The 21,237-nt window shown below is 37.8% G+C and overlaps 1 protein-coding gene across 1 annotated transcript in view; it reads left to right on the top strand.

The window, feature by feature from the left end:
* The window catches only part of CTNNA2 (catenin alpha 2), a 1,210,173-nt gene that overhangs the window by 104,426 nt on the left and 1,084,510 nt on the right, over positions 1-21,237 (top strand). The window contains exon 2 of the mRNA XM_052647702.1: positions 12,460-12,655. Coding sequence (XP_052503662.1) covers positions 12,460-12,655 — 196 coding nt within the window. The remainder of the gene's footprint in view (positions 1-12,459; positions 12,656-21,237) is intronic.

Below are 21,237 nucleotides of genomic sequence, written 5' to 3'. Positions count from 1 at the left end.
TAAGAGTGAGTCAGGCGAGAGAGGACATATTTTATCTGTGCTAAGAAAAGCTGTGAGAGCAGTAAACCATGTTGCTTTTATGTCCTTTATATATGGAGTACGTTTTATTACTCTATTCCCTATGCTAATATTGTTAAAGTTATATGAAAAAATCAAATTAGAAAAGTGGTGGTTAGAACAAGAAAAATATGTGCAATGAGAACACGTGTTATGTTTTGAGTTTGTAATTTTGAGTTCAAAAATTTCCTTGGCTATAAAAAGTGAGTGGGTTTTAAATAGTCCAATGAGGCAATCAGTTGTGTTGCTTATCTGCATTTACAAAGAGCAAATGGAAAACCGGAAGTGACTAGGTTAATTAGTCTAATTAAACACCTGCCTAAGACTTCCTGGCTGAGCAAACTCCTGCTCTTCAGAATCACTAGCACATTGCTAAAAGTATAATTTTCTACAATGTAAATATTCAATTTTAAAAGTTATCGAACTATTCTCCATAGTCTGTATGAAAAACGTAAAGAAAATGCAAATTTAGATTTTGCAATTAAGCTCTTTTAATGGTGCTGTATAGGCATTGTCAGTTTAGAAGGTTATAAAAACATAATGAAAAAGATGAAGTACATATCTAAAGGAAATTATGAGGAACTTCATAAAATACATGGGTAAAGAAATTCCATGGACAGAGGAGTCTGGTGGGTTATAGTCCACGGGGTCGCAAAAGAGTCAAACATGACTGAGCACAGTGCATGCATGCAAGAAACTGGAATGGTTCCCAGGCATCAGCAGGGCCCCCCATGAGCCCCAGAAGGCTTCTAGTAAGATACCCAAATTACTCTAGAAGATCCCTGAAAAGGAAATTTCTGAGACTCCTTTGTTAATCCCTCTAAATTTTGGCATCAGAAACTTCTTTGTTAAATTAATAATCTCCCACTTATTTATTTAGGATACAAAGGATTTGTTGTTCAGTTGCTCAGTCTTGTCCGACTTTTTGCAATCCCATGGACTGCAGCATGTCAGGTTTCCCTGTCCTTCACCATTTCTCGGAGCTTGCTGGAAAGTGACTTAGCACACACACACATGCACCTCTGTTACAGAGCTAACTATTCTAAATAAGCTGTCATATTTAAACATCAGAACATACCTTGTGTCCATGCTAAGTTGCTTCAGTCGTGTCTGACTTTGCGACCCTGTGGCCTGTAGCCCTCCAAGCTCCTTTGTACATGGGGAGGGATAGTAGAGTGGGTTGCTGTGCTCTCCTCCAGGGGATCGTCCCAACCCAAGGATTGAACCCGCATCTCTTATGTCTCTCTCATTGGCAGGCAGGTCCTTTACTGCTTTCGCCACCTGGGAAGCCCAGAACATACCTTTGAGGTATATATGATTACCTTCATTTTTCAAAATAGAAAACTGAGTCTCATATTGAGTAATTTCTTGGCCAAATGAAACATGGTAGCTCCAAAGCTTGCCTTCTCTTCATTGCACTTTTACTGACATTTCAATCTGCAGTGTTGCTTCAGGACTGATCCTCTAGACCCCACTCTGCAATTTCAAAGATGCTAATACAATTTTTTTTAAGAGAAATGATATTCTGAATTAGAAAATGAGACACTTGCTTTTTTGTGAGTTGTCCAAATAAATGTTCACAAGAAGAATCTTGACAAGATAATTATAACCTGCTCGTTTTCCCCTTTATTTCATCAACAATTCCCAAGAACCTTGAAGCCTTTGAGAAGTGATGCTTAAGAAACGCAGCTAGACAATGTACAGTACATTCAAGTGGAGGGCTGGCATTCTGTCCATAGCGCAATGACCCTGCAGTAAAATGTCACTGTGCTCTTTATTCAAGCCATTGGCATTTTATCAGCGGTTTGTAGCTTAATGGGAGAATAATAAAGTACACTTACACATCAAACTCAGAAAATGTCAGTAGGATATAATTACGTCTTTGGAAAAAAGGGAACATTTTAAAAAGGGATATGTCATGCACACTATAATGAAATTGTGTAGCCACATACATTTTCTAGCTATAAAGTACAGTTAGTTGCTTTTGGTTTGAGAAATTTGTACTATATGTAAAATGAGGCAAATATGTGTTGAACATTGTCTTAGGGGAATAAACTGCCAGTATTAGACAAATTAAAACCAGAATTCTTCTCCTTTAGTGGGCTTTATGAGCTCTGGCAAGTGGCTTTCTCAGTGCTTCATGTTGTTATCAGAGTAATAGCGATAATACTTTCATTTCCTCATTCTCACAAACTTGTGCTATGTGTGTATTAACCTGGACATATCTAGGAACCCTTGGTGGTTGGGGTTCTGTAAAGGAAAAAATGAGGTTGTATTATTAGTCATGATTAATTTTGATTCTAGTGTAAAGACTAATCAACAATAGAAAGGAAGAGGTTTGGGTGGTATTATTTTGCTTCTTGATTTTGGAGAAAAACTATTTTTAAATAGTCAAGTGGAGAAATCTTGTTTCAGAATTTATTGCTTTTGTGTTAAGTGAATCCTCTGTGGCTTGCAAGTATCCTTCCCTTCATGTGAGACTAGTAATGTCACTGGAGAAGGCAATGGCACCCCACTCCAGTACTCTTGCCTGGAAGATCCCATGGACGGAGGAGCCAGGTGGGCTGCAGTCCATGGGGTTGCTAAGAGTTGGACACGACTGAGAGACTTCACTTTCACTTTTCACTTTTTACTTTCATGCATTGGAGGAGGAAATGGCAACCCACTCCAGTGGTCTTACCTGGAGAATTCCAGGGACGGGGAGCCTGGTGGGCTGCCGTCTCTGGGGTCGCACAGAGTTGGACACTACTGAAGTGATTTAGCAGCAGCAGCAATAGCACCTGTATGTAAAGCAATTATCTAATATTTATGTATCCAACATAGATAAAGGGCTGTGAGATCTAGCAGCAGCAGCAGTAATATCATTTCTGTTCCAAGAAGTGCTAATATTACGGGTTCTCTATTTTTCATTTTAGTTTTAATTCTAGTCATTATATTTTTGTGTTTACCAAGAATCTAAAGCCTCTTTATCAGTACTTTCAAAGAGTGACTTGAAATTTACATTTAAAACATGATAGTTATCAGAATCTGGAATCTGACACATTTAAAAAATATTATGTCACATGTACTTTATTCAGGCCCTCGCAGCACCCCTACCTCCAGAGGTACCTGATCTTGGAGTCCTGAACTCCTTGGGAGTTCTGCAGCATCAGCTATCATGATCTCATTGCTAAGGGCATATGTGCCACCCTTCTTTGGTCTACTGAGTTAGTTACCCTCATGTCCTTCTCTTTCCCAGCTTCCAAATTTTTGTTGGTTTCAGCGATCTACTGATATACATAGTCATCTTCTGTCATCTTATCTCTGTACCTTTTCCTTGTGCATTTATGCCTTTGATGTCTTGTTGGTGAGTTAGGAACAGTAACATCTCCATATTAAGTTGGAAGTCTGTTTTAACTTGTTTATTTGTTTATTATCTGTTTCCTCCATTTGATTATATTTTCCAAGAGCCAGGGACCTGGCCTTGTTCACTACAGTATTTCTACCATCCAAATATTCCCTGGTATATCATCCATATTGAATAAATACTTATTGAATATATGTATGCATGGATGAATGACATATGATATGGTTCTCTTTATACATTGCTTACAGCCCAGTAAATGGGTGGCTCAGATGATGAAGTATCCACCTGTAATGCAGGAAATGCAGGAGACACAACCAGCTTTAGTCCCTTGTTCTGGAAGATCCCTTGGAGAAGGGAATGGCAACCCACTCCAGTATTCTTGCCTGAAAAATCCCCTTGACAGAGGAGCCTGGTGAGCTATAGTCCTTGGGGTCGCAAAGAGTTGGATATGACTTGAGCGATTAACTAAATCTTAAGCATAAAAAAGGTAAAATATATGTCATTAAAAAAATGTAAAAGTCAAAATGGCATACTTCTAGCCTGCATTTTCTCTTCTGTATATGTGGTGAGTGTGCTTGTGTACACATACATACACGAGAGAAGGGGTAAGAAGAGGGGGAGAGAGGAATTGAGGGGAGAAAAAGAGAAAAGATATATTTAATGGTTACTGCAAAGTGTTTCAGAAAATGAACACATCATTTTTATTTCCTGTGATGAAGTTTATATTACTACTTTCCCACTGGAAAATTTTCTTTAAATACATTTAAGATACTAGGTAAGCATAAAGACATTATGCTTCTGAATAGCCTGACCATTTGATTCTCTGTTTTATTATTAACTTAAGATCAGCAGGATTTAGGCTAAAATCTCCTGGTCCAGGTTAGAATTTTAATTTCTTTTTTTTTTTTTTTTAAGGTTACTGCAAGGTTATTTTTTTTTTTTTAGGTTACTGCAAGGTTTCTTTGTTTTAAAATCTGTTACTTTTGAAAGTTGCTTCTACATAGTGTACTTACTAGGCACAAATATTAACAAATGACATAAGAATAGATAGAGCATGGTGATACAGTAATGAATTACCTGCATTATAACTATGATTTCACTGATGCTTTTAGATTTGCTACAAGAAGTATTGTTTCCAAGAAATCTGCTGTCACTTTTGGCATCACCAGTGTTTGCTGAATGTGTTGATCTGTTTCTAAATAACTTTTTGTGATTGCTCAAAAACTGATTAACATGTTTTGTTGTACCCCATAATTGAGTTGATTGATAACTTTTGAAAACACGAGTAATGCAGACCTCAGTGACAAAGTGAAAGTTGCTCAGTTGTGTCCGACTCTTTGCAACCCCATGAACTACATAGTCCGTGGAGTTCTCTAGGCCAAAATACTGGAGTGGGTAGCTATTCTCTTCTCTGGAGGATCTTCCCAACCCAGAGATTGAACCCAGGTCTCCCACATTGCAGGCAGATTCTTTACCAGCTGAGCCACCAGGAAAGCCCCTCACTGACAAGGGGAGTTGTAATAGGCTATTTCTGACCGCAAGGCTGACCTGAGCAGGATTGTCATGTGCTTAGTTATACCTTGGGTTTTACTTACCATTTGGGTCCAGAGAAAATGGATCGTTTAAGATGCCTGTGGGTGGACTGAAATAGAAGATGCATGGTTGGTGCAAGCTTGGTAAGGATTTTGAGAAGGTAGAAAATCTGGCTGGTTGTTGGTGAGGTGTATTAAGGTAAGTAGTATTGAGGGAAGTATCCTGACATGAGGGGTATCATCAAGCGTTTAACAGTAGTTCCTTAAAGCTCTCTCAAATTGAAAAGGGGGAGGGAAAATATTTATCCTATAACTTTATGTATGTCACAACTATGTTTTCATATATTCACTGCCAAATACAGTTTATTTCTTTATTTTTTAAAATTTACTTATTTATTTTTGACTGTGCTGGGTCTTTGTGGCTGCACCTGAGCTTTCTCTAGTTGTGGTGAGCTAAGGCTATTCTTCCTTGCAATGAGCGGTCTTCTCATTCCAGTGGCTTCTCTTGTTGCAGAGCACCCGCTCTAGGTATGCAGGCTCATACCTGAACCAAGTTCTGAACCAAGAATGAAATCCATCTCACCTGCATTAGCAGGTGGACTTTTAACCACTGGGCCACCAGCGAAGTCCAAGTTTATTTCTTTAAAAGTTAAAAGCATATTTAGATAAAGTTCTCTCAGATAACTGGAGAAGGCAATGCCGCCCCACTCCAGTACTCTTGCCTGGAAAATCCCATGGATGGAGGAGCCTGGTAGGTTGCAGTCCATGGGGTCGCTACGAGTCGGACACAACTGAGCGACTTCACTTTCACTTTTCACTTTCATGTGTTGGAGGAGGAAATGGCAACGCACTCCAGTATTCTTGCCTGGAAAATCCCAGGAATGCGGGAGCCTGGTGGGCTGCCGTCCATGGGGTCGCTACGAGTTGGACACGACTGAGCCACTTGCACTCTCAGATAACAGATAACCTGTCTACTCCTCAAATCAAAAATGAGTAAAAGGTTATACAATCCACAAGAAAAATTTTTAAAGAGTCTTTTTAAACATGTTGGGTTGTATAAGTAATAATTTAATGTACCTATATCTATGGGCTTATTTAACAATATCTGTGTGAATGTCCCAATTAACTAAAGGCATTAGCTGGCTTCTCAAATTTCCATGTTTAATAATCCTTAGATTCAGTAATTGGATCATAACCTGAAGAGAGAATGTGTAATCTGACTTGAAAAGTAAATTTAATGTTATCTTAATCTCTATTGTTTTTTTGTTATCAGAAACATGCTGTTAACTGACTCTCAGATTATGCCTAGGTCACTGAGTCGGTGTGAGGAGAATGACTTTTGAATATTGCCTAAGAAAAGGGCTTGACTCTTCTAAACATTTTCATATGGAAAATGGAAACATTCACAGCAGTTCATTGGAAGAAGTGCCTACAAAGCTGGATAAAAAGTGAAAAACCATTACCTAAAGCTTTATCTACCAAATATTATGATAGTAATGTACCATGGTTTTATTTTTTTTTCAGTTTTATTTTATTTATTTTTAAATTTTTATTTTTACTTTATTTTACTTTACAATACTGTATTGGTTTTGCCATACATTGACATGAATCCACCACGGGTGTGCATGAGTTCCCAATCCTGAACCCCCCTCCCACCTCCCACTCCATATCATCTCTCTGGATCATCCCCTTGCACCAGCCCCAAGCATCCTGTATCCTGTATCAAACATAGACTGGCGATTCGTTTCTTACATGATAGTATACATGTTTCAATGCCATTCTCCCAAATCATCCCACCCTCTCCCTCTCCCTCAGAGTCCAGAAGTCCATTCTACACATGGTTTTAAAAAATGTTTGTTTGCTTCTGTGTATGTATTTATACATACAGATTTAGTGAATGTGTTCTTTATTTTTCTAAATAAGTTTACATTTTTGAACCTCATGTATTATATACAGTTATAGAATATACACATTTTGTAGAGAAAAGGGAATTGTGCATTGTTATTGGAAATGTAATTTGGTAGAGCCACAATGGAAAACAGATGGAGGTTCTTCAAAAATTAAAAATAATTGTATCACATGATCCAGCAATTCCATTTCTGGGTATTTATCTAAAGGAAATTAAAACAGTAACTGGAAAAGATATCTGAATGTGATGTTCATGGCAGCATTGTTTACACTAGCCAAGTCATGGAAATAATCTGTCCATGGATGGGTGAATAAATAAATAAAGTTATATATAAACACAGAGGAATACTGTTTAGCCATAAGAAAGAGAGAAGTTTTGTTGTTTGTGACAACATGAATGGGCCTTGAGGGCATTATGCTAAGTGAAATAAGTCAGAGAAAGACAAATATTTTATGATCTTACTTACATGTGGAACCTAAACAAGCAAACAAAAATGAATGCATAGATCTAAGTCCTAGGGTTGTACAACATGGTTGCTATAGATAATAGTACTATAATGTGGACTTGGAAGTTGCTAAGAGAGTAAATATTAGAAGTTCTCATCACAAGAAAAAAAATGTATGTGTGGTGATAGAGGTTAACTAGACTTACTGTGATTGTTTACAATATATACATTTTATATATATACACATACATATTATCTATAAACAATAGTGATATAGTTAATATTAGCTGCTGTGACAGATAAACCTCAAAACATCAGAGGCTTCACATCAAAATGGGTCTTTCTGATCCATGGGGTGATGACCTCCAAGGGAAAATTTAAGGGCTTCAGTGCCTTTCAACCTGTGGCTTCATCATCTTCAACATCTGCTTCCAAATTTCTAGCTTGGGGGAAAAATCATGGAGGAGGTATAAGCTGGCCCAGGTTGAGAAGAGCACATATCACTTGAGGCTCACCTTCTGTTGGTTAGAATTGTTAACTGACCCCACAAACTCCAAGGGATCCTGGGAAACATAGTCTTATCTTATGAACAGAGGGAAGAGAAGTGTATATGATAGCATCAGTCATTTTCACTAACAACAATGAAAATAATAAGTAAACCCACTTTTCACTAAAAATAAATATATAATATATAATTTAAATGGTTACATCTTCTATAGGCTTTAATCTTTTTAAAGTTTTGCAAATCATAGTTGGGTGCTTTAGGCCATCATTAGCTAATATCTCAAGGAAACTGGACTGAGATTCATTGTTAGAAGTAATGGATGTACATATATATTTCAAATTCTCAGCTCTGATTAGCTGGTCTTTTTTTCAGCCTCACAAAGTGTTGATAAAGAAGTTATATTAAGAGTAGAGGGAGGGTAATTAGGAAGTTTGGAATGAACATATACGTTCGGCTGTATTTAAAATAGATAACCAATAAATAAATAAATAAATAAAATAGATATCCCATTGTATAGCACAGAGAACTTTGTTCAATGATATGTGACTGCCTGGATGGGAGGCGAGTTTGGAGAGAATGGGTACACATATACATATGGCTTAGTCCATTCACTGTTCACCTAAAACTATTACAGCATTGTTTGTTAACTGTCTGTAGCTCAATACAAAATAAAAAGTTGAAACGGGAGGGGAAGGGGGATGGTCATCCTTGCATTCACTTATAGTTAAATGGTGGTCACATTTTTAGTACTATCGTTAATCTCGTTTCTTTGCTGGGGGCCTTTTAAGTTTCTGGTCTGCTTTGTGAGGGTGTTTCTGTACATGTGTGAGGAACTGGTTAATATAATCCTTAAATCTTCTTAACGAGGTATACATTGAAGTGTAAGGTCACCATTGCAATTCCTTGTATTTGTGGACCTCACCTTTCTTTCAGGATGCCCCACTTGTCATATGTGGCTCAAGGCCATCTGGGGTAGAAGTGAGATGGTGGCACCAGTTTAAGTCGTTGTATGAAACATTACCCTGGCTTAGCTTTTAATTTCTTATTTTAGAAAAAAAGCCAGTATAGTGTCTTGGCATTTTTCTTGGATCCGTGGATTATCCACTACCTCCCGTAGGGTGTTTGCACCCTGTATTGGAATCCACTGACTTTAAAAAAGGAAGATGTTGAACAAAGTGGAGTTGTCACCAAAGATTATAGTAAAAAGACTAGATTAGTTTTCCATTTACAGAAGCATTGGTTAGCTGGATCCTTTAGTAAACATAGTGTTGATTGGAAATTCAGTTCAGTTCAGTCACTCAGTCGTGTCCGACTCTTTGCGACCACATGAATTGCAGCACGCCAGGTCTCCCTGTCCATCACCACTCAAACTTACGTCCACTGAGTCAGTGATGCCATCCAGCCATCTCATCCTCTGTCGTCCCCTTTTCCTCCTGTCCCTAATCCCTCCCAGCATCAGAGTCTTTTCCAATGAGTCAACTCTTTGCATAAGGTGGCCAAAGTACTGGAGTTTCAGTGTTAGCCATAAGCAGAGCAAATATTAAACCTGTCCAGCAGCAGATTGGCGCCCCATTCCATTACTCTTGCCTGGAAAATCCCATGGATGATGGATCCTGGTGGGCTGTAGTCCATGGGGTCACGAAGAGTTGGACATGACTAAGCGACTTCACTTTCACTTTACACTTTCATGCATTGGAGAAGGAAATGCCAAGGAAATGGTATGGACCTAACAGAAGCAGAACATATTAAGAAGAGGTGGCAAGAACACACAGAAGAACTGTACAAAAAAGATCTTCACGACCCAGATAATCACGAGGGTGTGATAACTCATCTAGAGCCAGACATCCTGGAATGTGAAGTCAAGTGGGCCTTAGAAAGCATCACTACGAACAAAGCTAGTGAAGGTGATGGAATTCCAGTTGAGCTATTTCAAATCCTGAAAGATGATGCTGTGAAAGTGCTGCACTCAATATGCCAGCAAATTTGGAAAACTCAGCAGTGGCCACAGGACTGGAAAAGGTCAGTTTTCATTCCAATCCCAAAGAAAGGCAGTGCCAAAAATGCTCAAACTACCACACAATTGCATTCATCTCACATGCTAGTAAAGCAATGCTCAAAATTCTCCAAGCCAGGCTTCAGCAATACGTGAACCATGAACTTCCTGATGTTCAAGCTGGTTTTAGAAAAGGCAGAGGAACCAGAGACCAAATTGCCAACATCCGCTGGATCATGGAAAAAGCAAGAGAATTCCAGAAAGACATCTATTTCTGCTTTATTGACTGTGCCAAAGCCTTTGACTGTGTGGATCACAAGAAACTGTGGAAAATTCTGAAAGAGATGGAAATACCAGACCACCTCATCTGCCTCTTGAGAAATCTGTATGCAGGTCAGGAAGCAACAGTTAGAACTGGACATGGAACAACAGACTGGTTCCAAATAGGAAAAGGAGTACGTCAAGGCTGTCTATTGTCACCCTGCTTATTTAACTTCTATGCAGAGTACATCATGAGAAACGCTGGACTGGAAGAAACACAAGCTGGAATCAAGATTGCCGAGAGAAATATCAACAACCTCAGATATGCAGATGACAGCACCCTTATGGCAGAAAATGAAGAGGAACTAAAAAGCCTGTTGATGAACGTGAAAGTGGAGAGTGAAAAAGTTGGCTTAAAGCTCAACGTTCAGAAAACGAAGATCATGGCATCCGGTCCCATCACTTCATGGGAAATAGATGGGGAAACAGTGGAAACTGTCAGACTTTATTTTGGGGGGCTCCAAAATCACTGCAGATGGTGACTGCAGCCATGAAATTAAAAGACGCTTACTCCTTGGAAGAAAAGTTATGAGCAACCTAGATAGCATATTCAAAAGCAGAGATATTGCTTTGCTGACTAAGGTCTGTCTAGTCAAGGCTATGGTTTTTCTAGTGGTCATGTATGGATGTGAGAGTTGGACTGTGAAGAAGGCTGAGCACCGAAGAATTGTTGCGTTTGAACTATGGTGTTGGAGAAGACTCTTGAGAGTCCCTTGGACTGCAAAGAGATCCAACCAGTCCATTCTGAAGGAGATCAACCCTGGGATTTCTTTGGAAGGAATGATGCTAAAGCTGAAGCTCCAGTACTTTGGCCACCTCATGGGAAGGGTTGACTCATTGGAAAAGACTCTGATGCTGGGAGGGATTGGGGGCAGGAGGAGAAGTGGTCGACAGAGGATGAGATGGCTGGATCGCATCACTGACTCGATGGACGTGAGTCTGAGTGAACTCCAGGAGTTGATGATGGACAGGGAGGCCTGGCGTGGTGCAATTCATGAGGTCGCAAAGAGTCAGACACGACTGAGCGACTGAACAAACAAAACAAACAAACAAACCATTTTTGGGTAGTCTTATTCTTAATGATTTTATCTTTCTTTTTTTTTAGCTAGTCTATGTGCTTAAATGTCCTTACAGAGTCCTTCTTTAATTTTCTGTATCTAATTAGTTAGCAATCAAAAGAAAACTGAATATGATAGCTCCCATTTCCATAGTAACCATGTGTGAAGTAATGGTTCTACTTCATTCATCATCTTAGTTCATTTTTTTAATACTTTTTTATTTCTTCTGGTATTATATCTTTTCTAATAAACTGACTAAACATCGATTGTGACTTGCCAAATCACTCTGCTTGCTCTGTAATTTGGAGTAAAGAGCAGAGACTAAAGCATTTAGAACTTTTCTGTGGACTAGCTTTCTTGATAACTTCCAATAAAAGCTTTAGTTTGCTAAGCAGGATAGACACCTCAGTGCAAAAAACTATAACACCCACATTCCTATGAATCTGATAAAAATAATGCAGAGGTGTAGATGACTAGTTAAAGAGAATATGAAATAGTTGCATTCATTTCACTCCCAGACTTCTCACTGGCAGAAAATATTCAGAAGTCGATAGGCGATAACGTGTTTAAAAGATATTAAAAGCTTTGTTAGCAGGTTAAATTGCTCGAGATGTAGCACTAAAAGAAGTTTGGCAGTTGAAATATGTATCCAAATTATGATACCTAGAAAAGGAGTGGTAATGCAAACCTAGGTTCTATTCTGGAAATTTTCGCAGGTTAACCAAATGTTGAAACTGAGTCATTCAGGCTCTTCAGATCAAATTTACCACGTTGTTTTTTAAGAAGAAATCGGAAATAGCAACAATCTTCATTTAAAGCCTTTGGAGAGTGACACGTAAATCAGGCATTTTGATAGTCCAGCCTTTATTAACTACTATTTCATCTCTGTCTTAACTTTTGAGCTCACTTGGGTACTGGTTTTCCTGACTGAAATCTCAAAGGCAGTTCCACCATTTATTCTCTTTTCTTTCCTCCCTGAAACTAGGTACTCTAACCAGCACTATATTTGTCCATCTCTGAAAGCACAACCTCCAGTGGATTGAAAATTTTGAGCTACTTACAAGTCTACTCTTCCTCCTTTATTTGCATCCTTTCTTTTTTCCCCCTGCAGGAAATAAATAGCTATTAATGTATATGCTAATCCATATAATTCCACGTTTTCCTTAAGATGAGGCTATGTGATAGGTAGTCATGATTTAATATACAAAGGATATTTTAAAATTATGAGATAATAATACACTATGTCTGGACAGTTATGCAGAGGAATTTTACAATTGTTCTTTTGTATTTAAGGTGACAACACTTGTCAACACAAGCAACAAAGGCCCATCCGGTAAAAAGAAAGGAAGGTCAAAGAAAGCCCATGTACTGGCTGCATCTGTAGAGCAAGCCACTCAGAACTTTCTGGAAAAAGGTGAACAGATTGCTAAGGAAAGTCAAGATCTCAAAGAAGAACTGGTTGCTGCTGTTGAGGATGTACGCAAACAAGGTAGGAAGAATAATATTATTTTAGAGGGATGTATATGATGTTTAAACAGTGGATTTTTTTTCTAGAAAAATAAGACTACTGTTAAATAAGACTACTCAAAAGAGTAGTCTTTTTTTTTTTTTTGCCTCTGTCTACATTTCTCATTTTTAATTTTGCTGGAATTAGATGTATAGGCAGGTAGAGATTTCTTTGTTGTGGCCTTTTAACACAGCTACAGAAACTCCATGTCTGCTGTTGCTCTTAAAATTGTTTTCACTTGGTTAATGAAACCGGATTCTCATGTCAAACTTAGGTTTCGGGGAGGATAGGATGAGAAGACTTTATATTTATAAAGTCACTGAAAATTCAAGATTTGATGGACGAAGGGAGGAGAAGAATACAGTGTAATAAAATTATTATTGCTTTTGTATGATTCCCAAATTTCTATTTTCAGTTTATGGCTTTTCTCAAAAATCTCTCTATCTGGTTAACTGGCTACCAATTGATCAATTATATAGCTAGGAAGCTATCAATAATCATATTTATTTAGTATATTTAAAATTTTTAATTGTAAAATACACATAAAATATATTATTATAACCATTTTAAGTGTTTAGTTTGGTCATGTAGAGTATAATCATATGGTTGAGTCACTAATCTCCATAACTTTTTCACCATGCAAAACTGAAATTCTATACCTATTAAACAACCTCCAAGTTTGCCTTTCCCCACCGTTGGCAATCACTGTGTGAGTTTCTTTTTTGATGAGTTTTACTACTCTAGATGCATATAAGTGGAATCATAGCTTTTGTCTTATTGTGATTGGTTTCAGTTAGCTAAGGTCCTCGAGGCTTATGCATATTGTGGCATATGTCAAAATGCCTTTCCTTTTTAGGGCTGGATATTATTTTATTCTATATATATACTGTGTTTCATTTATCCATTCATCCGTTGGTGGACATTTGTGTCCCTTTGACCTTTTGGCCATTGTGAATAATCCAGCTATGAGCATGAGTATACAAATATCTCTTTATCACCCTGCTTTCAGTTATTTTGGATTTACATCCAGAGGTGATATTGCTAGATGACATAGTAGTTATCTTTTTAATTCTTAGAGGAACTTCTGTACTGTTTTCCATAGCAGCCGTGCCATTTTATACTTCTACTAATAGTGCACAAGTGTTCCAGTTTCTCTATATCCTTGGCAACACTTGTGATTTTCTGTTTGTTTGTTTTTTTTTTAATCTTATAGTAGTAATCACAGTGGATGTCAGATAATATCTCATTGTGATTTTGATTTCCATTTCTCTAATGATTGGCTATATTGAGCATTGTTTCATGTGCTTGTTGGCTATATTTATATCTTACTTGAAGAAATGTTTATTTAAGCCCATTGCTTTGTTGTTGTAGAGTTATAAGAGTAGACCCTTTATCAGATATTGTTTTGCAGATATTTTCTCCCTTCCTGTGGGCTACCTTTTCACTCTGTTGATTGTATCCTTTGATACACAGACATTTTAAATTTTGTTGTAGTCTTGTTCAGCAGCTTTAGTGGAAAATTCTAGGACACCATGAAATTAGAACAAATACCTACCTCCAGTCTCACCTCTGTCCTCTGTTTTCTGTCTAATAAATGCCACATTTTTTGTTATTTAGTCTCCCAGTCATGTCCAACTCTGTGACACCATAGACTGCAGCACACCAGGCCTGCCTGTCCTTCATCATCTCCTGAAGTTTGCCCAAGTTCATGTCCATTGCATTGGTGATGCCATCTAGCCATCTCATCCTCTGCTGCCCTCTTCTCCTTCTGCCCTAAATTTTTCCTGGCATTGGGAACTTTTCCAATGAGTCAGCAGTTTGCATCAGATGACCAAAATACTGAAGCTTCAGCTTTAACATCAGTCCTTCCAACATACTCAGGGTTCATTTCCCTTAAGATTGACTTCTTTGATCTCCTTGTTGCCCAAGGGACTTTCAGGAGACTTCTCCAGCACCACAGTTCCAAGGCAACAATTCTTTGGTGCTCTGCCTTCTTTATGGTCCAGCTTTCACAGCCATTCGTGACCACTGGGAAAACCCTAGCCTTGACTATGTGGACCTTTGTCGGCAGAGTAAAGTCTCTGCTTTTCAATACACTGTCTAGGTTTGTCATCACTTTCCTGCCAAGACACAATCATCTTCTGATTTCATGGCCATAGTCATCATCTGCAGTGATGCCACATATATATATTCAGTTGCAGAAATCTTGATATCATGCTTGCTACTTCCATCTCCTTCCAAATACAGTCTACCACAAAGACACATAGATTTTTTAACTCCTAGGTACCTCTTAAATTGACCAACTTCTGTTTTACTTATTCAGAAGCACCGTGTTTTACCTTCTCCAGGGTCTTTATACATTCTGTCTTCTCTCTCATAGTTAAGAAAGACTCATTCTGCACATCCCAGCTCAGAGAACACCTTCCCAGGGAACCCGTCCCTGACACTACTGGGATACTTTTTCATGGATATTTCCTTGTCACTTTCCACTGGATAATATAATTTTTGTAAGGTGGCTTAATTGATAGCTTTGTTCTCTGCCACACTGGAAATTAATGAAGATAGAGAACACCCTGTGTTTCTTTTGCAACCATTGATTTGCAATGCTTAGCATTCATAAGACTTCAAGAAGTATTTGTTGAATAAATGAAGGAATAGATGATTGAGTATTCGATCACCTTTCTACTTGCAAACCAGCCACTTTTTCAATTTGCAGATGGATATTTGGTCCCTGGAAATACCAACATCCTTCCATACCACATAATCATCCTTCTTCATACTGCCATGTGCTTCCTATTCTCTTCTTCAACCTAAATGTTAATTTTATTTACATAACACTCATGTAAATTGCTACTTTAATTCAAAGTGTTAAATTTTACATATTTCATCTAATGTGGATGGAATATATTTATATATGTGTTTTAGCAACATGATAGCTTCCAAGTTTCTAAGTGCTATTGAAAACTGGTATTCCTTCTGAATTGCAGATGGACACTTGTGTTCATGCATCTGTAGCCTGGATACTTTCTTTTTCTTTTTTTAGGTTGATTGGGAGATAATAAATTTCACACATTAAAAGTGTGATAAGTTTTGATAAATTTGATAAGTTTTCAGGGATGTGTACCATGAAACTATCACCACCGTTAATATAGTGAACCTCTCCTACTACAGAGGGTTTTTATTAACTGGCCTCCAGGTTATTTTCTCAAAGATTTATCTGTCATCAGACAAGTTACATTTTCCTATTTAGTTCCCTCAACCACCCTTAACTTTCCCTTATTTTATCCTTAGAAGTTGGTTTTCACACCTTCTGTAGAAATTAATATTTTATATTTCTCAAAGCTTGTATGAAATGCTGTTTTGGGGGCATAATATAATAACCAGCATAGTTTTTGGCCAGAATGTCCTAGGAATATTAGAGTGAGAAATTATAAAGAAGTTAATTTAGGACAGCTTATCCCTGTTGTTATTCTGCTGCTGCTGCTGCTGCTGCTGCTAAGTCGCTTCAGTTGTACCTGACTCTGTACGACCTCATAGACCGCAGCCCACCAGGCTCCCCCATCCCTGGGATTCTCCAGGCAAGAACACTAGAGAATATTTTAAATTTCCATTATACTAGTGATTTCCTATTACTGAGAAATTATGAATAAGGAATGATACTTATGTATCAAGCCCAGATGCAACACGTCTTTTTCTAAACAAGGTCAAATTCAAGGAAATGTTGTTATATTTGCAAAATAAATTTTCCTGGAAAAAATACTTTGAAAATTTTTTTTCTGTTTCTCGTATCTTCAAATACTCTCAGGTATACTTCGCATATCTGTCATGTGTATGCTTTTCGTCTCTGACGGCAGAGTCCTTTTGCCCTCCTTTCAGTTCTGTGCCCACAGGCTCTCTTTTCTGCTTTCTGCTCCAACTTGGTTCTTTATTGTGTAACCCCCTAGCCTGTCTGGCTTTGTACCGATTTTCTAATTGACTATTGCCCAGATTTTATTTACAAGTGAGAGGCTGAGCTGACTTTGAGAGAAAGATGGGGAGCAAGGAGGATGGGGGAGCAAGTGAGGACTAGGGTAGGAATATTTAGTCACTAAAACTTTGAAACTTGGGTATCTTCTCTTGGAGAAAGAAATGGAACTCACTCTAGTATTCTTGCCTGGAAAATCCCATGAACTGAGGAGCCTGGCAAACTACAGCCCATGAAGTCGCAAAAGAGTTGGACACCGTGACTAAATAACATCAACAACAAACAGCCTTTCCTTCCATCATAGTCTTTCCTTCCTTTCTTTCTAAATTCAGAAATTGTGAGAACACTTTCCTTCTTTAATGTGGCTCTAGCATCCACACATGCTTACTTATTAAATGATATATACCTTAGGAATTGAATCCATTGTGTATAATCTTTTCTATTGAATTGTTTTTGCTTCTTTAAATCAAACGGTGAAAAGCATCGTCACTTTTAAAACATATTTTCTGCCTGCGTTAAATGCCTGAAGTTTTAGTATAGTACATCTTCATTTTCATATTTTTAATATAGAATCATTTACTGTTACTCTTTCAAAGTTTCACAACACTCATGATTATAATTACTGTAATCTGGCAAGATTATATATGAAATTATCTATTTAACTATGTCATCATTGTATCTCATGTAGTTAAACTTAGTGTTGAATTTTGTAATCACTAAGAAATATATATCTTTTAATCCTAATCTGCATGTCAGATGTTGTTTAGGTGCTCGAGTGGTGATGATATTTTTGTGTGCTCAGTCACTCAGTCATGTCCGACTCTTTGTGACCGCATGAACTATAGCCCACCAAGCTCCTCTGCCCATGCAGTTCTCCAAGCAAGAATGCTAGACTGGTAGACAATATTTTTTTCCTAGAATATTTCAGTAGAAGATTTTCCTGTACTGTAAATTATAGACTGCAAAAGAAGTATATGAGCAGCATTTCTATTAAAAATAAGTAATGAAAATAAATTACTTAAATATATATATAAAAGAGAAATCATAGTCAAAGCCTAGAATACTGATATTTTAGACTTGGATAAAAATGAGATATTTTAGACTTGGGTAAAGATGGTTGGTCAAGGGTGTGTGTGTGGGGGGGGGTGTGTATATGCACATGTGTGTGTGTGTGTGTGTTTATCATAGATATAATATTACAAATATGTATATTTTCTTCCTAATTTAAGTTTAAACTTCATCAGGATATGAATATTTCTTTCTGTTTTTAAAGGACCTGGCATGATGCTCCAGCACATGGGAAGTTATATTCAAAGAGATTTTTATGTGAAGTTAGCAAAGCATTGGATGTTTGATTAATATATCTGACTTCCAGTGTTATTTTGACCATTGACTACACAATTTAAGCTAAATCATCAAACTTGTTTCTGCCTTAGTGTCTCCAATTTTCAAAAGAGGTAATAATCATTGCTTTGGCCTCATTGGGTTGTTTTACATAAGGAAGACACAAAAGATTTTTGAAAAATTAAATTTTACGTAAATGTCAGACAAAATGTATTCTTTATAATTTATGAAATCAATCTATACTCCTTAAGACAATAGCAGGCTTTCCTATTAATAAACAATGCTAGACCAAGGATCTGAGAGAACTGAATCAGTGTCTTGCAGTCTCTCTGAAGAGGACTGCATAACTCATTGTAGCTTAGAATTGGTAGTCATTGTAAGTGGTCTTAGCAAACCATGATTGAATAGTTGTATAACCCATGTATTATACATAGAAAAGCTTCTACTGAGGACTGCGGAGGCAGTTATCTCTATCAGGTCTTCATATTGAAGCTCTGGCCAGCTTTGGGACAGAGAATGTCAAAACATTTTTAATGTTTACCACCATACTCTCCCTGGACTGAAAACTCTAGTTTTTAAGCTATGGGCTAATCTTATTGTTTAGTCACTGAGTGGTGTCAGGCTCCTTTGCAACCCCATGGACTATACCCCACCAGGGTCCTCTGTCCATGGGATTCCCCAGGCTAGAATGCTGGAGTGGGTTGCCGTTTCCTTCACCAGGAGGTGTTAATCTAGGGGTTCTCATTTCTTAGTGAATATTAGAATCACTTGGGAGGATTTTGAACTTCCTGATGTCTAGGCCTCAGACCTTATCATTTAAGTCAGGAACTCTGGAATGGAACCCAAATCTTGAGATTTTTAAAGCTCCCCAGATGATTTCATTGTGCGACCAATTTGAAAAGAAATGGACTAATATTCTTCTTGCTTATCAGCCCCAACTGATGACTCATTAGCGTATGTTAGCAATTGTTTCACTTTAGGGAGCTGATGGCAATCAGTCATTTTATAAGATTAATGAGGTCATAGCTTACATAAAGTTAGATAGGGGAAATTAATATAGCAGAAACAGCCTGGCATTCAGTATTTAGATGTTGCGGATAAACATAACTCTATACCAAAAGATGTTTTACCTAGTTTGGCATTCTGTAGGTACTCAGGGAATATGTGTTGAGTATCTACTAGGGAGCTAAATCTATAAGACAGTCAACACTTTCAACTCCAGCATCAGTCATTCCAATGAATATTCAGTGTCGATTTCCTTTAGAATTGACTGGTTTGATCTCCTTGCAGTCCAAGGGATTCTTAATAGCTTTCTCTAACAGCCCAGTTTGAAAGCATTGATTCTTTGGTGCTCAGCCTTCCCTATGGTCCAACTCTCACATCCATTCATGACTACTGGAAAAACCATAGCTTTGACTAGACAGACCTTTGTTGACAAAGTTATGTCTTTGCTTTTTAATAGACTGTTTAGGTTTGTCATAGTTTTTCTTCTAAGGGGCAAGCATCTTTTAATTTCATGGCTGCAGTTACCATCTGCAGTGATTTTGGAACCCAAGAAAATAAAGTCTGTCACTGTTTCCAATTTTTCTGCTTCTGTTTGCCATGAAATGATGGGACTGGATGCCATGTTCTTAGTTTTTGAATGTTGAATTTTAAGCCAAATTTTTCACTCTCCTCTTTCACTTCCATTTAGAGGTTCTTTAGTTCCTCTTTGCTTACTGCCATAAGGGTTGTGTCTTCTGCATATCTGAGGTCATTGATATTTCTCCTGGCTATCTTCATCCCAGTTTGTGATTCATCCAGCCCAGTATTTTGCATGATGTACTCTGCATATAAGTTAAATAAGCAGGGTAACAACCTATAGCTCTGACATACTCCTTTCCCAATTTTGAAAGAACCTGTTGTTCCATGTCTAGTTCTAACTGTTGCATCTTGACCTTTCTACAGGATTTTCAGGAGGTAGGTAAAGTGGTTTGATATTCCCATCTCTTTAAGAACTCTCCACAGTTTGTTGTGATCTACACAGTCAAAGGCTTTGACATCATCAATGAAGCAGATGTTTTTCCTGACCTCCCTTGCTTCTTCCATAATCCTACAAATGTTGGCAATTTGATCTCTGCTTCCTCTGCCTTTTCTAAATCCAGCTTGTATTTCTGTATTCTCTGTTCACGTATGGTTGAAGCCTAGCTTGAAGGATTTTGAGCATTACCTTGCTAACATGTGAAATGAACACAATTTTAAAAGATAAAGAGATGCAAATGACATCAATATTTGGGGGATAGCTACAAAAACCCTGATTTGATTAGAATTTTCATATTCAGGCATAATGCGAAATATAATAAGATGGTGGATAGGGACCAGATTAGGAAAAGTTCAGGAACTAGGTTACATATAGACACATGATAAAAGAGAAACAAGAAGGCAGTAAGAAGGTTGCTTTGTACCCATTTAAGTGATATTTTAGAAAGATTTGTTTGGCAACTTCATGAAAAGTTGACTAAGTCATAGAAAGACAGGACTTAGATGCTTAGGCATTATTGTAACATTGCAGAGAAAACAAAACTAAAAGAGAAATACTTTGAGTGTCTGGGATTGGACTGATAGTTATGGGAATAGAAATAAGGACTGAAATGTTATAGACACTGCAAAAAAGAATAAAAGATTTGCCACTTGTTGAAGGGAAGAGACAAAAGTCAACATTTATTCCATGTTTTTGGCCTTAGACAACCTAATTGTGACATGTTAAGAGATGATAGTTGAGTAAAGAGGACCAATCGATTTTAAACATTGGTGGATAAAGGAAACACCCTAGTAGATGGTTAATGCTATGGAAATGAAACTTTCAGTTCAGTTCAGTTGCTCAGTTGTGTCCAACTCTTTGCAACCCTATAGACTGCAGCACGCCAGGCTTCCCTATCCATCACCAACTCCCAGAGCTTGCTCAAACTCATGTCCATTGAGTCGATGATGCCATCCAATCATCTCATCCTCTGTCACCTCCTTCTTCTCCTGCCTTCAATCTTTCCCAGCATCAGGGTCTTTTCTAAGCAGTTGGCTCTTTGCATCAGGTGGCCAAAGTATTGGAGCTTCAGCTTCAGTATCAGTCCTTCCAAGAATATTCAGGACTGATCTCCTTTAGGATGGACTGGTTGGATCTCCATACAGTCCAAGTGACTCTCAAGAGTCTTCTCCAACACCACAGTTCAAAAGCATCAATTCTTTGGTGCTCAGCTTTCTTTATGGTCCAACTCTCACA

The sequence above is a fragment of the Budorcas taxicolor genome, chromosome 11, assembly GCF_023091745.1.
Source record: "Budorcas taxicolor isolate Tak-1 chromosome 11, Takin1.1, whole genome shotgun sequence".
Lineage (NCBI taxonomy): Eukaryota > Metazoa > Chordata > Mammalia > Artiodactyla > Bovidae > Budorcas > Budorcas taxicolor.
Note: the sequence above shows the minus strand (reverse complement) of the source record. Positions and strands in the feature narration are given on the sequence as shown.